This window comes from Solanum verrucosum, unplaced genomic scaffold (genome assembly GCF_900185275.1).
Source record: "Solanum verrucosum unplaced genomic scaffold, falcon-dt-bn FXZP01000012.1, whole genome shotgun sequence".
Classification (NCBI taxonomy): Eukaryota; Viridiplantae; Streptophyta; class Magnoliopsida; order Solanales; family Solanaceae; genus Solanum; species Solanum verrucosum.
In genome coordinates, this window is record NW_026020063.1 from 3,006,518 (window position 1) to 3,022,732 (window position 16,215).

At 28.8% G+C, this 16,215-nt stretch overlaps 1 protein-coding gene across 1 annotated transcript; it reads right to left on the minus strand.

Moving 5' to 3' along the window:
* Nucleotides 1–234: 234 nt before the first annotated feature.
* LOC125823489 (terpene synthase 17-like) lies at nt 235–14,352 on the minus strand. The gene is made up of 7 exons (XM_049502864.1): nt 14,242–14,352; nt 2,868–3,150; nt 2,197–2,569; nt 1,568–1,786; nt 1,302–1,443; nt 708–956; nt 235–531 (listed from the first exon to the last, which is right to left on the minus strand). The coding sequence occupies exons 1-7, from the start codon at nt 14,350–14,352 to the stop codon at nt 235–237; spliced, it is 1,674 nt and encodes a 557-aa protein (XP_049358821.1).
* Nucleotides 14,353–16,215: the final 1,863 nt, after the last annotated feature.

A 16,215-nucleotide genomic window follows, 5' to 3' on the forward strand; every position in this document is an offset into this window, starting at 1 on the left:
GGGGAAGAAATACTTTTATAACATGACCCTAACTAACATATTTGCACTCTCCTTATTTGTACATCATACTTGCAAACAGAATACATTACATAGATTTAATTTCCAACAAAGCAAACAAAATACATGCATTACATAGATCTTGCCTTTACTTTTATTTTTGTAGAAGAAGGGAGTGAACCTAAACCAACATAGAAAACAGCATACATGCATTACATAGAAAAGTTTATGAAGTTGTCATGTTATAATAGGATGAATTAACAACATAGAAATGACGTCTTTTAAGCTATTATTGGAAAAACTATAAGCATCTTCATCTTTATATACGAATTCTGCTGTCCTTGTAAGATTGAGCATAACCATGAGCAAAACCCTTGGTATAACAACAATGTGCTTGAGGTAGTCTTCATTCAAATCTTTCCAATAATTTGCTATTATTTTTCTTATCTCCATATGTGCCTTTTCCTTTGTGACACCATATTCATTCATGTAACATTCGATACCAGAAGCTGCATCTCCTCTTTCCTGTTCTATCTTCATCCCACAATATAAATAAACAAACAAAGTTAATTACTTCATATTAAATGGTATGAGTTATACTTATGTAATAATATTTTTTATACTTACTAGCTAGTATATTGAGAGGAAAACCTTATATTTCTATATATTTACAAGAATTTCACTAAGAAAATTTAATTTAATCTCTATACCTCATGTGATACAAGATCATTGAGTAATCTTGCAATGATACCGGAAGCAACTAGTATTGGAGGTTCAGTTGCTATCCAATCAAATGCATCTTTAGTTGCTACATCTCCCATGCCTAACAAAAAAGTAGTTGAAAGCAAATGGTAAGTGCTAGATAGAGCTCCATTCTTCACATACTGCTCCATCTTTGGCACAATTTTCCCATGATACCATTTTGTCTCTTGGAAGTAAGCTTTCAATAGTTTTTTCATCTGAAACATCATAACAAAAATGAAGTTTTTTCCCAAAAACACATCGGGAGAAAGGATGCAATTTGAATAGCACTTTTTCACATTGAATGAATTGTGACAACTTCGATAAGGCACAGTAACACTACTTTTTGTTGGCTATAAATTTAGAGGACAAGTGTCATTTCAAACAATCAATTTTCTCCACATTTTCTTAAGTCTTTGTGTGATTTGTTCCGTCTTTAAGTTTGTGTTAAATAGTTGGCATTTGATGTACCACTACTCTAATGACAAGTATATCTATTTTATCTTGGGAGGAAGTAATCCAACAGTAATCACTACGTGAGTAATTGTTCACAATTTTATTACCTCATTTATGGAATAGTTGACAAAAATTAATGATTTATTTTCATTTGTCAACTCTTTCTCTATTTCATTGTAAACATCTAGAAGAGCATGGTAGGTAATCTTCATATATGGTGGTAATTGTTCTGAAGCATCAATATTCCACCTACATAAATGAAATACATCAATAATTATTTCTCAAGTCTCACTTCTTCATTTAAGCTTGTATCATCGTCGAAGAAAATAAAATAAAAGTGATAAATAGTTATCAATATCATCAAAAAAATTACCTTTCAATTGCATTTGTGAGGAGAGTAAGCTCATTTAGTGTCCCATAGGTATCATAAGTATCATCCATAATTGAACAAAAGGATAAAACTTTTGTTAATATTTTCCTGGAAACACTATATTGAGGCTCAAAATATATGCCTAAACACCAAAAATATAACTCAACCATTCTGTCTCTTGCATAAGGTACAACCTTCACAAGTTCCAATTCCTTCCACCACCTAAAATGTCAAATTCGACCAACAAATTGTGTGTTGATTTAGTAGACATTTGGATAATATTTGGTGGAAATTGATGTAATGAAGTATATATTTGGAAGTAAAAATTGTGTTTCCAAATAAATTTCACTTGAAAACTAAAGTTCAATAATTTAAGTTAATGTGTCACTGTTAAAAAAATACAATTTTTTCATTGAAAAATATTCAATAGATATTTTGATTGAATCAATAAAAAAAGAAAAAAAATAGTAGTGTTCTCATACGGAAAAATTAAGAATGCATTTTTTCAGTGAGCTGATTAAGTGGGGAAAAAAATCATATTTTATAGCATAAATTTTTCGTGAATTTTTAGTGAGAAAACCCTCTATTTTCAGTAGAGTGAATAATAGGTGAATGAGTAGGTTGTCAATTACCTTGTGATATCACATAACTCCTTTTTATGCAACATTTGCAAGATGTTGAAGTCCAATTTGGCAAAGTTTAGTAACACTTTATTGCATGATTTATCTTCTTTGTAAATTGATATGTATTTCCATGCTTCTAATCTCACTATACCATCTCTGATTGAAAACTTAAATGCACTACTTACTTGTTGTGCAAGAGAATTATTCAAATTAGGCAAAATTAGTTTCAATTGGGTGGTTGTGAAATTCATTGCTTCATCCAGAATTTGTTCATCATGTACTCTAAATTGTGCTGCCTCATACAAGCTCAACATTCCTTGCACATCCCTAACCAATGCTTCCTTGTAGCTTCCTTGTTCATCAGTAAACTTCCTAAAAGCATCTGATTCAACATTTTAAATAGGCTAAGCTAATCGAAAACGTTATTTGGACTGAGATGGATTAAGTCAAGATGGGCTAAATAATGAATCATATCTCAATCGACTCAACTCTTACCATGTTTTTTTTTGTGTTTGTTTTCTTATAAATTATTTAAATATAATATATATATATATATATATATATATATATATATATATATATATTATAACTATATACTATATATACCATATAAAAAAAGTATTTTAAATATTTTTCATGAGCTAATTCAATTAAATTAAAATATGATGCAGGATACTTACCACAGGAGACATAGTAACCTTGTACCCTAAGTAATCGAAAACTTAGAGCAACAACATGAAGGTTATCGGCATTATCAACTTCACCAATCCATTCTTCATAACCTTCAGAGAGATAACTCAATGATTCTTGGATCTCATGTTCAAAATGATAATCTACTCCAAGACGTTGGATTGTGTTGATCACTTCAAGCTTTTGTATAGATTTTGAAGGAGATATCACTAGCATCTTTCTCACTTCTTCTTTTAGGTTTGCATGTTGCTTCTCTTCCTGCTCATTGGCTCCCTACACGATCGAGTACATCTCGGAATATGTTACTTTCTTCGTTTCAAAACAGGTGTTAATTATAAGTAATGATTTACAAGTTATCAAATTATCATAATATAGGAGCGCAAGACTACATACGAATTATGATCTTGAGTAGCTGTAAACTATATATAGGATCGTCACTTAATTATTTAAATACTTAATTTTTCTAAAACATAACAATTAATAAATATGCAAAATTTCAACATTATTGTGTGATTCTCTTGGGTTTCTGTCTCATGAACCATATAATTTTTATAATGTATCGACGTACCATGTCTAATGTTCTTGAGTTTTGACTGTTGTTATTAAAATATTTTCAAATTAAATTTTAAAAATTACTTAATTATGCAGTTTATATTTATTTGAACATAATAATTAATAGAATTTCTTTTTTAGAAGTCATATATATCAATAACAAATATAAATAATGATTCTCAAATTATCAAATGACGTAACATAGGAGTGTGTGGAAGACCACAACATAATCATGTGACTCTCTTGGATTGTTGTTCGACACTTATGAACTATATCATTTTTGTGATTATCTATAATGTGTTAGATATCTACTGTATCTGATGTGTTTTGAGGTTTGAATGTCGTTATTAAAATATTTTCAAACTATATTTAGAAAAGTTATTTAAACATGCAAACTTTTAGATCTAAAACTTTTAATATTTTCAATTCTTTCCTTTATTTATTTTTCTTATCATGAACATATAATTAAAGTGTACAATTTTTTATAAGGTAAAATTTTAATGATATTGAAGTTTTAAATATTGCTCCCTTCGTTTAAAAAAAGAGTGGTCTAGTTTGACTTGATACGGAGTTTAAAAAAATAAAGAAGACTTTTGAATCTTGTGGTCCTAAATTAAAGTTATGTCAAATGTACAAAATGATCATTTAATCTTGTGTCCTTAAACATGCCACGTGGAAAACTGAAATTAAAATGTTAACAAAATATGAAAGAGGTCATTCTTTTTTAAACAGATTAAAAAGAAAAGTAAGTCATTCTTTTTTAAACAGAGGGAGTAGTAATTTTAATATAGGCCAACTAAGAAAATATTTACGCAAAATTTTCAAATAGCATATTTACTTTCTCGTCCTATTTCTAAAGATAAATAGAAAATGTTTAAAATGAAAAAAAAACCATTTAACTTATCACTTGAAAAATATATAATAAATTAAATCACGTAACTAAAATCATAACAATAATAATTTAACTTTTATATTGGAAATTTCAATAATTGCTTATTATATGTAATGCTTGAGTAAGAATCATATTTTAGAAGAAAAAATAGAATAATTTTAAATATTGAAAATTTTTATTATTAATACCTATATCTACCTATTTATCTATATAAATAGCAGAAGCAAAATAATATGATGATGCACATCATAAAATTCTAAAATAAAGATTTAAAAATTTAGGGATTAACAATCCAGTTAAAACGCATAATTGAGTAAATACAATACTTGAATATATTATGATAAATTCAAACAATATTTCGAGCAGTATTATTTTGGCCATATGGGAATATAATTAAGTAATTTTATACTATGACCATATGAGTTCGACCATTCTTTTTCGAGCAATTCCATACATTAATATTTATGGGAATCATGGTAATTTGTCCATTCCCATGGATTGAAAAACTAGATATAACGGGTTCGTGCTTGTTATTTCATCTGTCTGAATTTTATGCATATAAAATTAGAAAAGTCAATTAAATTTTTGTCTGATTTTGAAATATTTTAAATTGTTAAATAATGTAATGTATAATATATTTAATGTAATTTTTAAATAATATATGTAGCTCTGTCTATCTCAATTTATGTGACACCTGTGAATATTTGATAGTTAACCAAAGTTTTAATATATTTTACAAAAATAGTTTAAGTTGTTAATTATTATGATTTATAGAGCATTTTATGTAATTTCAACTAATATATAGTATCTATCTGTCCCGATTTATATTGCATTAGTGAAATTTCGAGAGTCAGCCAAATTTTCAATCAAAATTTTAAGTTATTAATTATTTAGATTTATTGTACTCCCTCTATTCCATATTAATTGAATTTTTAGGGCTTATTTCATTGTTCAAAATACTCCCTCGTTACATTTTATATGTTACTATTTATATTTCACGTTCCTTAAGAAACTATGTAAGCTTACCTTTGTGTCCTTATTTAGTATTCTCTTGAAGTCAAGTTTTCAATAAATGAACATAAATTAATTTATTTTGATTAATTAAATCGACCAATGAACATGAATTAATCATTTAGTTTTTCTATGTTGGTCAAGTTCATACATCCAAGGTCAATAATTCTCAAGGGTTAAATAGGAAGAATAGTGTCATTTATGCATTGATTTTGTTAAATGAAAAATATTAAGAACCATTTATTTTTAGCAATGATGACATATAAATAGGAATGGAGGGAGTAATTGAATTTTTCAAAGTTCAAGATGGATGTTTGAATTTATTTTTTTTCACTTTTGCCCTTTCCTTTAATGAAGGTTTATATTTTCTAGGGATGTGCATCGGTCGGTTCGGTTCGATTTATTGATTTTCAATTTTTAAATATGCTAAATCAATAAGATATTTTTATCAGTTTTCTATATGTCGGTTTTTGATTCTTAAGGGTTCAGTTTTTAGTTTAACCAGTAAGAAAATGTCTCATAAAACAAATATATGATTTATTTAATAACTTAGCGCAACGAAATAATAATGTAACTTTGTGCTCATAAAATAGAAATAGTAGTAAATAACATTAAAAGAACTATACATGTGCAACACAAATAAAAGAGTTGTGACAACAATGTGAATTGAAGGGTACAGAACAAAGGTAGTAGCCACTATGGTACTGATATTAATATTTAATATTTATGTAGGGGTAAAGTAGAAAATCATTACCGTCTTAATGGGTTATTAGTTTAAGCAATAACCCAATATTAAAAATCAAAATCAAATCTATAATTCGATAATTTTTTTTTTACAAAACTATTAAAAATCTGTTAACCCAACAACCCAATCACTATAATCAATAGCGTTTTTATTGGTTCGATTTTGCACACCCTTAATATTTTCTAGGAGATAAATTAACTATTTACAAAGTTATATTTACAATTTCATATAGGATATCAGTGAAAATTATGATTTAAATTATGCTTTTAAATATTTTTCTTAATAAGTGTGTATTATCTCACAAAATAAGTTAATATAAAATAGAGGGAGTACAATTTATTATAAGGCGAAATATTCTGATAGACCCTTGTACTTGTATGAGTTTGTATTTTGGATCCTTTTACTTAACCATTTGTCAACTAAACCCATTGAAATTTAGTATTTTAAACTCGTCTTTTGATTTGTCATCCTATGTGGCATTTTTTGTCCAGAGTGTATATTATACGGCTTAAAAAAAGATAACAAATGTTAATTTTTTACCTAATTAAAGAGTCATCTTCTCCCCCATTTATTCTTTTTAGGGCTTTTCTACTCTTCAAATTTTTCTTTCCAAATCTTTTACCCATTATTTTTTCTGTTGCTACCTTTCACGCTCATCTTTTTTGTGCAAACTCCTCCTTTTATCACGTTAGAAAAGAGCTTCCACAAACGCTAAATCCTCTTACTATTCCACAAAAAAGGTAAGTAGAAGAAGAAAAAGAAGAAGGAGGAGGAGGAAGAAGAGTTAATATTGGGGGGGTTATATTGAGGGACATATATTGGGGGGTTTAATTTAACTTTAAATTGGTGTCAAATAATTTTACAGAGAAGAGTTAATATTGGGGGTTTAGTTTAATTTTAAATTGGTCTCGAATAATTTTGCAAAGAAGGGATCAAGCGAAGAAGAATGTGAAATGACGTGGCAATTAATAGAGGAGAAAAGTTAGAATTGGTCTCATTTAATTTTGGGGGCAGGGAAGGGGGAATGGTATGTGAGGCCTTTATACTTGGCTCCGTTCGTATATTTTATTTTTGTACTTACAATTTTGCCAATGGGATCCTTGAACTCGCTGCAACACAACATATTAAACATCTCCAACCATTGACTGAACATATGTGACATCAATATTGTTGGCTTGGAATGATGCATGATTCCACGCATTTTAAAGCAAGTGTGTATAAAATTTATATGAAAGGAAATTAAAAAAAATTGAAAAATAAATAAATGAAAACACCCAAAAAAAAAGAAGAAGAAGGGGAAGTCATCTTCTTCAAAGCAGCCTAGCACTGCTTCCCTTCCCCCCCCCCCCCTCGCCCCCGCCCCATCAAATTTCTTAAACTCATTACACTTCTTTCTTTGGATTCACCCACCATTTCCCTTCTTCTTCATCTTAACACCCCCGCACATTGTTCCACCCCTAAATATTTTCTCAAAATTCATTCTTTTTTCTGCAAATCAATGTCCCTCCTAGTTCTTTTCGTTTTGCCATATTTCTTCGTTTAAAATCTCGATTTCGTGTGTATTATTTGGTGATAGTGGATATTGAATAATGAAAAACTTCATTGATATGCTTGATGAAGCTTCAAGAATAACAAATGAGTTTTGTGAATTTATGAAATAAATTTAAAATTGTATAAAGATTTGTTGAGTTTGTGTTTGTGAACCAGTAGTGTAAAATTCAGGTCAAATGGGTAAAAATTCCACCCATTTGACATGAATTTGGTGCTCAATTTGAGAGCAAAAATGGAGAAAATAATTTTCAAAATTTCTAGGGTGCGCTTTTTATTTTTATTTTATTTGTTTCATATTTAATTTCTTATATGTCATTAAAAATGATGTGGAATCCTATGTGTAAATGAGTGTACCACACGCACACACATAGGATGAGGAAATGGTTTAAAATATTGTGTTTCAGTGAGTTAAATGAATTAGTTGACAAAATCATAAGTATAAGGATCCAACTTACAAACAGAGCCAAGTATAAGGGCCTACCAGGTCATTCGGCCTTTTATTTTCTACCTGAAATTTGAGGTGTAATAGTTGTATTACACGCACCACAAGTTAGATGAGATAAAGATTTAAAATATCAAGTTTCAATGAGTTCAGGAGTTCAGTTGGCAAAAAGACAAGTAGAAGAGTTCAGAATACAAATTCATACAAGTACAAATGTCCATCAGTCCATCTCCGCGTTATTATAATTGAATGAAAATTACTTAAGAGTTTTTCTCAACCCCACATGGCCATTATATAATGTGAGTAGACTTTATTACATGTCGTTCTTGTTAAAATTAGATGTTTACTAATACACCCTCCGTCCAATAATAGTTATTCAATATGAGATGTCCAACAATATTTGTTCACTTTATAAAACAATGGATAATTTTACACTTAGTTTCTAATTTACCCTTGTCATTAATTACAATCATTTCCTTATTACATTTTTCAAGACATTATATTTATTATAGTAAAATTACCCTTCTATCTATAATTTCTTAAGAAGCGTGCAAAGCCAATTTCACAAAATCAATGCATAAATGACACTATTCTTCATATTTATCTTTAAGGGTTATTAACCTTGAAAATATGCATTTGGCCAACATAGAAAAATAAAATAATTAATTTATGTTTATGTAACGACATGTTCCCGTCGTTATAGAAAAGTCAACGGGAAAATTTTTTAGGCTGAAAAACTTTTTCATAGTAACTTGAAATTTTTCAACCTAGTCCAGATTTGGAAGAAATCGGAGTCAGTGAGGTCTAGGGAAATCTGATAACAAATGGGAGATCTAATTATGATTTTGATCACATGAGTAGATAGCTAATACGTTAACAAACCCGTACGATTTTACGGAATTGAATTCGGGTGAGCAGAACTCCCGAAACTGATCTTAGCGTGAATAGGTAGTTTCTGAATGTCATGGGTTGAAAGTGTGTTGTGAAATGAGAGTTTGAGACTCTTAATTCGACTCACTGGTTCAATTCAAGCTGTTGTGGTGGGATTATTCCCTCTAGGGGGGGACACTGTGGCGGGATGGTGGTCGCCATAGCGGGCCAATCGCGACTTAAGTTGGAAATAAACCCCAAAAACGTCTTTATTTTACACTTTTCGACCTTGAGAGCTAATGAATGACCCAAGATGTTTTCTTAACAACTTTTCCCCATTCTTGAGGCTAAAGGTAAGGTTTTTACTCCCCAAATCCGTTTTTCGATCCGTAGAATGTAAATCCATGGGTAATTATCGATGAGGGAGGGTTTTGATATGGGATTTATGGTGGAAAAAGCCTTAATCTGGGGATCAAGGGTTCGACCTAGGGTGGATATTTTGATTGTAATCAGGGTAATTAGGCTTCGTTTATTGATCCTCACGTTTTATTGATTGTTTGTAGACCAAGAACAAGCGGAAAGAATTCGAAAATGGAAGAATCAGGTTTCTTAGGGGATTCAAGCTTTGTTTGAGGTAGGTGATGGTTGTGATTTCATGTTGGTGTGATATGTATTTGTAATTGCTTCATTATAATGCATGTATGTATGTGAATGTTGCATTATTGATCACACTAATCGTAAATGAGGATGATTGAGTAATTGTATGCCATGAATCATGACTTGATTGTATGATTATGAGAATGTACATTGTGATTGTGATTGTGGTTTGTTGAATGGATCGGGTGTTACGTTCTAACACACTAACATGGATCGGGTGCCACATTCCGGCGCATCTATGGGATCGGGTGTCACGTCTGGCACACTAACTTGGATCGGGTACCACGTACCAGTACACTAACAGTTTTGGTTTGGATTTCATGAGAGGACCATTGACTTGACATGACTGTATATCTTAAGATTTGTGAAATTGTACGTTGTCGTAAGTGATAATTGATATTGTATATGTTCAGTGTATGCATGTTTATTATTGTTGTAATGACTTATATATGTTCACGTATTGGGATAGATGTATGATCCTATCAGTACACTGTGGTTGTGTACTGATACTGCACTTGCTCTTTCTTTGTTGAGTACAGGGCATCTTCATGTGGTTACTGATAGACCTCGTTTAGAAGATTAGTGATCGACTCGAATTCAAGGGTGAGTCAGTTCTTCCGGGCTGCCATGAGTTCTTTTTTGTTTATGTCCACATCTTCGGACTTAGACTAGTACTTTAGATTTTCTTATGTTTAATTGGGTTGTGCCCATTTCCTTTAGACTTATGATCCTTGTTAGAGTTTTGGTACATTGACTTTCAGGTTCTAGGCGTTATTTTCGCAATCGTTGATTAGACTTTTGGAGTTTATGAGAACTCTATTTTTCCTTTAGCATTTAAACCTGCTTCCATATCTTTAAATGCCTTAGTTTTTGGTTGAGTTGTTCAGTTTGGGTTGTAGTAATGGTTCTCACACCGGAGGGTTAATATGTGTGCCAATCACGACGGTCTGAGTTGTGACAGTTTATTAGTCAAATTAATTAATCAGAACAAATTAATTCACTCATTTATTAAAAATTTAACTTCAAAAAAAACACTAAATAAGAGCTAATGATAAATTTGCCTAATTTCTTAAAGAACGTAAAATCTAAAAGGATGACAACTAAAAAGAAAAAAAAAGTACTCCCTCCGTCCCATTTTATGTGGCAACATTTGACCGAGCACGGAGTTTAAGAAATAAATGAAGACTTTGAAATGTTTACCAAATTACCCTTTAAAAAGTAGATTCATTTTTCTCTCTCCTCATATATGTATTGGAGTATTATTTTAAAATTAAGTGGGACCAACAAGGGTAAAAGAGAAAGTGTACCTTTAAATACTTACCATACAAGGAAATGGTGCCACATAAAATGGGACGGAGGGAGTATAACATTGGGGTCATTGTGGCCAATAATTATGACCAAAAAGATTTTTCCATTATTTAAAACCTTGTCCTCTCTTTTCTTTTTATAAACCCCATGTCGCCACAAAATGAACACAACATAAAAATTGGATCCCACTATCAATTTACATCTATGAAAAAAAGACATGTTTTTTAGGGGAAGAATTACTATTTCCTTTTTTTCATATTATAAGTTATGGGCAAAAAACTTAAGTATACAACTTAAGTACCTTAATTACTACTATATAACAATACTTTTTTTTTCACTTACATAGCAATAGTTTTTTACAAAATTAGAATTTTTTTATTTTTATTTTTAAAAAAAGAAACGTAGAATTAGAATTTTTTTTTAAAAAAAAATCGTAGAACGAGTCTGCCATATTATCACATATCCCTTACCTTCCCTGATTTACTCAGATTTGTTAAATATTCTCTCTCATGAAGAGAGGTTTCTAACAAAAATAAAACTCCCTGACTACTATGATCAACTATTGAAAAGGATACCAACAATTTTTCAATTCTAATACAACACAACGGGCGATGGAACTCATCAGGTATGTGAAAAAAAATGATTGAATTGGTTTTTTTTTACATTGTTGATATATTTGATTTTTCTCACCATATGTGTTTAATGTTTTAGATAATTAGCCATTTGTTTATATTGTACTTTGTTGTGGTGTAATATAAAATTTATATGATTTCGTTAATAGCATGATACATCGATTGGATGGATTTTATTGTTGAATAAACATTAAATATTGATAATAGTTTTTGGTATAATATTAGGGTTTTGTTATATTATTAGGTTTTTGGTGGTATAGAAAATAAACTTTTGGTTACTGTGCGTATAAAACAATACAACTTAAGTATGCATGTTGGCATCAAAATGGTTTAATTGGTATGTTGCATATGTTATACTAACAGCAAAAATCAATATGGTGTTATTGCTAATATTTAGACGTTATACAAAGACCAACTTCAAGTTAAAATTCTGATACGTGTATTGGTGTATCTAATTTGATTTTTTTTTTGGTATGTGATCAGATGTAATTGGTATGGTACATGCCTTATATAAAGAACATAAACAAATAATTGTTTTTGTGTGTGATATTTTGTTATTAGTATTTTTTAAGGTCTTATACAATATATCAAGTTCAATCAATATTTTGATATGTGTGTTGGTGAATTTGTTTGTCTGATTGGTGTGATAACGAATTTTATATCTTAATTCTCAAATACTTATGATATGTGCTTTGGTGTAATTAGTAATTTTTTGACCCTGTGTAAAAACCAAGTTAAAAATTTTAATATTTTTGTACATATTATAGCTAAGAAAATTAATGAATTATGTGTTGGTTATAATGCTTAAGGATGGTGTAGATGATTTCGTTTAGTTGATCTCGTGTATTATATATTTTATAAAAATCAAATTTCATATCAATTTTATTATGTAGTTTTTGTTGGGGTGAATAAATACAATGACATTGTGGTATGTGATATGGTGTAAATTATTTGGTGTAATTGATATTATGAATAATGTTTTGGTGTGTGATTTGGTATGTGAAATGGTAAGTTATTTGGTAAGTGAAATTGTGGTGTCTGATTTGGTAAGTTTTTTGGTGTCTGATTTGATAAGTTTTTTGGTGTCTGGTTTGATAAGTGTTGCTTTAAATATTATCGTACATCAAATTGGTGTATTAATTTACCTGAATTGATTTATATAACATGTTTAAAGAAATATTGAGTTGATAGTGTAAATAAATTATGTTTTGGTAAGTCATTTGGTAATTGATGGTTACTAATTGTGGTACGTGATTTGGTGACAATGTATTTGTGGTGTATTAATTTGCCTAATTTGGTATATATAACATGTTTAAATAATATCGAGTTGTCTAATTTGTGTGGTGAAATTGATAGTGTGAATTATGATTTTATAAACACCATAAGCAATCTCAAAGGTATTCTGTAGTTTTGTTTTTGGTGAAAATGTTGGTCTGAAAACTACTTAAAAACAACACCCGTATGTATACCATCAATTCCCATACTAACCACCAATAATTAATACCAACATATCTACATATATATAAAGCTAAGTGATCATTATTATAAACTGTGTAATTTAATTTATGTATGAAATGCATTCTGCTAAGTAATGAAGTTGATTGATAATTTGTAATCTTATACAGGTAATTACGTGGATTATGATATCGAAGGAGTGATGTATGATGCAAACACCAAATACGAAGGCTTGATGCATACTATATCTTCTCAATTGGGTGTGGACACGACCATATTTCATTTAGAACTCAAATACGTCGTGAATGATCCATCTCCACCAATGAAGAGTCATAACGATATGGGTGTCCAAATTTATTTAGATCGAAAGAGATTCAATTCAGAGTTAAATAATTACCTTTTTACGCGATTTTTCTAATGCTTTAGAATCTGTATTTAATCTTAATCTTTTGAAAATTGCATTTAATCTTCAAAATCACTATCATGTTGGTAGTTTTCAGAAATAGAAACTTCATTTGCCTTTTCTTTACGCAATGGTGCAAGAATTATAAAACGCAATAATGGAGAAACAAAAGAAATGCAACAATGGAGAAACAAAAAAAAAGAAGGAAGAAGAGAGAAGGAAGAATTCTAAATAGCGTGACTAACTAAGGAAGGAGTAATATTGAAAAGAGTAAAAGTATTTTTTTTTTACCTTACCTAGATTGTATCATATAAGGAATAAAATAAAAATAAATATTATATTAAATTAAATATCCGTCACTTGTAAAATTAAGAAATAATGATGGAAAGACTAAAAGTTTTTACTTTTACCTTACCTAGATTGCATCACATAATAATAATAAAATTATTATTTATCAAAGGAAGTAACGTGTTTATTTATTAAAGGAAGTAACGTGTCGAATTAAAAAATATCCATAAATTTAGGCACGAATTCCTATAAGGAGGGAGAGAGAAAATTCAGAAATTGAATAATTAACTTAAATTAAAAAATTAATTAATTTGTTAAGTTTGTAATTTTAAAACTATATTTGTAATTAAATACAAGTATATGTATATACGGTTAATTAAAAACTTAAGTTGTATATTATAGTAATTTTTCCTATGTTATTTTCTTTTTGTTTCTTAAGAAATCATATAATTTGAAGTAAATAATTATAGTAATATGAATAATTAATAAATAATATGAAACGGAGAAAATATATGTGGTTGTTGCATATGCATTAATCATGATGTAAACAATGTTTACCGTGAGTTCATCATATGCAAGAAAATGATCTCCCCAAACACTAGGATGATGATTGCCAATGCGACGTGTAACAACCTCATTAATCGCAATGGTTTGAGTGCACAACTCCATTTTACAGAAACTGTTTGGTAAAAGGAAATGAACCAAAATTTGAACAAACATGAGTTAGTGTGATAAAGATCGAAATCTCAAAAAAGTTTCATTAACTTTTTTTTTTTTTTCTTGAGATAATTGAGAAACATTTTAGGGTCAGTGGAATAAAATACAAAATAAATACTATTAGAATTTTGACTATGACATAAAGTTCCATTAACTTACTATAACTATAGAACTATCCCCCACTATAACTATATATAGGATAATCTCCTATAGTTTTTTTTGTTATTATGGAAATTTAAACAGATTCCATAATTACTACTTTTAGGAAGAAAAATATAATAAGCTACTCTTGTATAAAATTACACTGTTATTTGAATTGATGATCTCAATAAAAGAAAATGGGACATACCTTCCAAGTTGCAAATTGAAGTTTTCTTTGACTTGTGAATACACTGAAGGAGGACTCAGTTCCTATTTATAGCCATAAGTTAGTTTCCTTTTTGACATTTTTAGCCTTTTCCTTTCAAATTTTAAAAATAAAGCTATTTAGTTTTTCCTTGAATATGACAGACACCGACACATTATAGAAATAATAAAAATCATATAGTTCATAATCGTTGATCCTGGTTAACAACAATTCAAGAAAGTCACGTATTATTGTTGTAGTCTTGTACCTCTAATATTCTATCTCGATCTAATAATGACAGATATAAAAACTAAATTACAATATAGCCGTAATTTTTTTTAATTATACACTACAAGAAAAGTGTGAATTACATAGGGATTTTTCTGGCGATTATAAATGAAAATTCGCAGGAAAATAAGTTTCCTATGGATTTTCCTATCAAAAAGAATCTGAAGGTAAAACCTTCCTAGGTAATTATTTCCTGCGAATTTCAAAATTCCCAAGTAATTTACCTAGGGATTTATATTTCGCACGTAAATTACTTGTGATTTTTCTTGCAAAAAACAACAAAAAAAAGAAAGAATTTTTTTACCAATTTATTTGCAAGTAAAGCTGCATAAAAATATTCTAATAATTTATTTAAAATAATATTAATTATTATTTCCTAGTTATTTATTTGTTCATTGAACCCCAACCAACATTTCTCACACTCACCCCACTGCCCCCTTCACCCCATTTAATAAATTACTATAGAGAAATTATATCATTTTTAATGCTTGTAAAAAAAATATATCAATTTGATATATAACTAAAATTATTTATTTTTCATTTAATATAATTCTATCAACTAGGGGTTGATTAAAATTCACTGTATATAATTTAATTTTTCTCTACTTAAATATAATGTTTGTCTTATTCAATAATGTAAAATTTAATATAAAGTAATATTAAATCAAAATTAATTACATTTATGATAGTTGGTTTCTATTAAACAAATAACTAGCCATATAATTTTAATGTTTTGTATCTTTCAAATTAAAAAAAAAAACAAAAAAAGATTGCATCATTGATTTTTAAAATAAATTTTGTAACTATATATAAGTTAAAACTATTGTTCCTGCCATTTGTGGTAATGTTCCAACACAGTGCTAGATTGATATTATTGTATAATAATTTATTTAATCTAAAAGTAGAGTAAATATTTAACAATAAATTCATTCTAATGTTATTTTTATTTTTTATATTATTATAATTTTAAATTTTGTTAAATGTATTTTTTTTTTAAATATTCCTTGAAGACTCCAAATATTCTTAGATTCCAAGAAAAAACTTCCAATTAAATTGTATTAAAAAAATGTTCAAGTATGCATCCTCTATAAATCTCCAACCAAATTCAAATAAATAAAATCCCCAAGTAATTCTCTAAGTAAGAAAATTCCCAAGTAAATCCTCAAGAAATAAAATTCCAA

What these genes read in the sequence shown, in the direction of transcription:
- LOC125823489 (XM_049502864.1), bottom strand. Translation starts at nt 14,352, where the DNA reads ATGGAGTTGTGCACTCAAACCATTGCGATTAATGAGGTTGTTACACGT. An exon ending in GAGTTATGTGATATCACAAG is followed by an intron (nt 1,787 to 2,196) that starts GTAATTGACAAC and finishes TTGACATTTTAG; the next exon opens with GTGGTGGAAGGAATTGGAAC. An exon ending in CTCACAAATGCAATTGAAAG is followed by an intron (nt 1,444 to 1,567) that starts GTAATTTTTTTG and finishes TCATTTATGTAG; the next exon opens with GTGGAATATTGATGCTTCAG.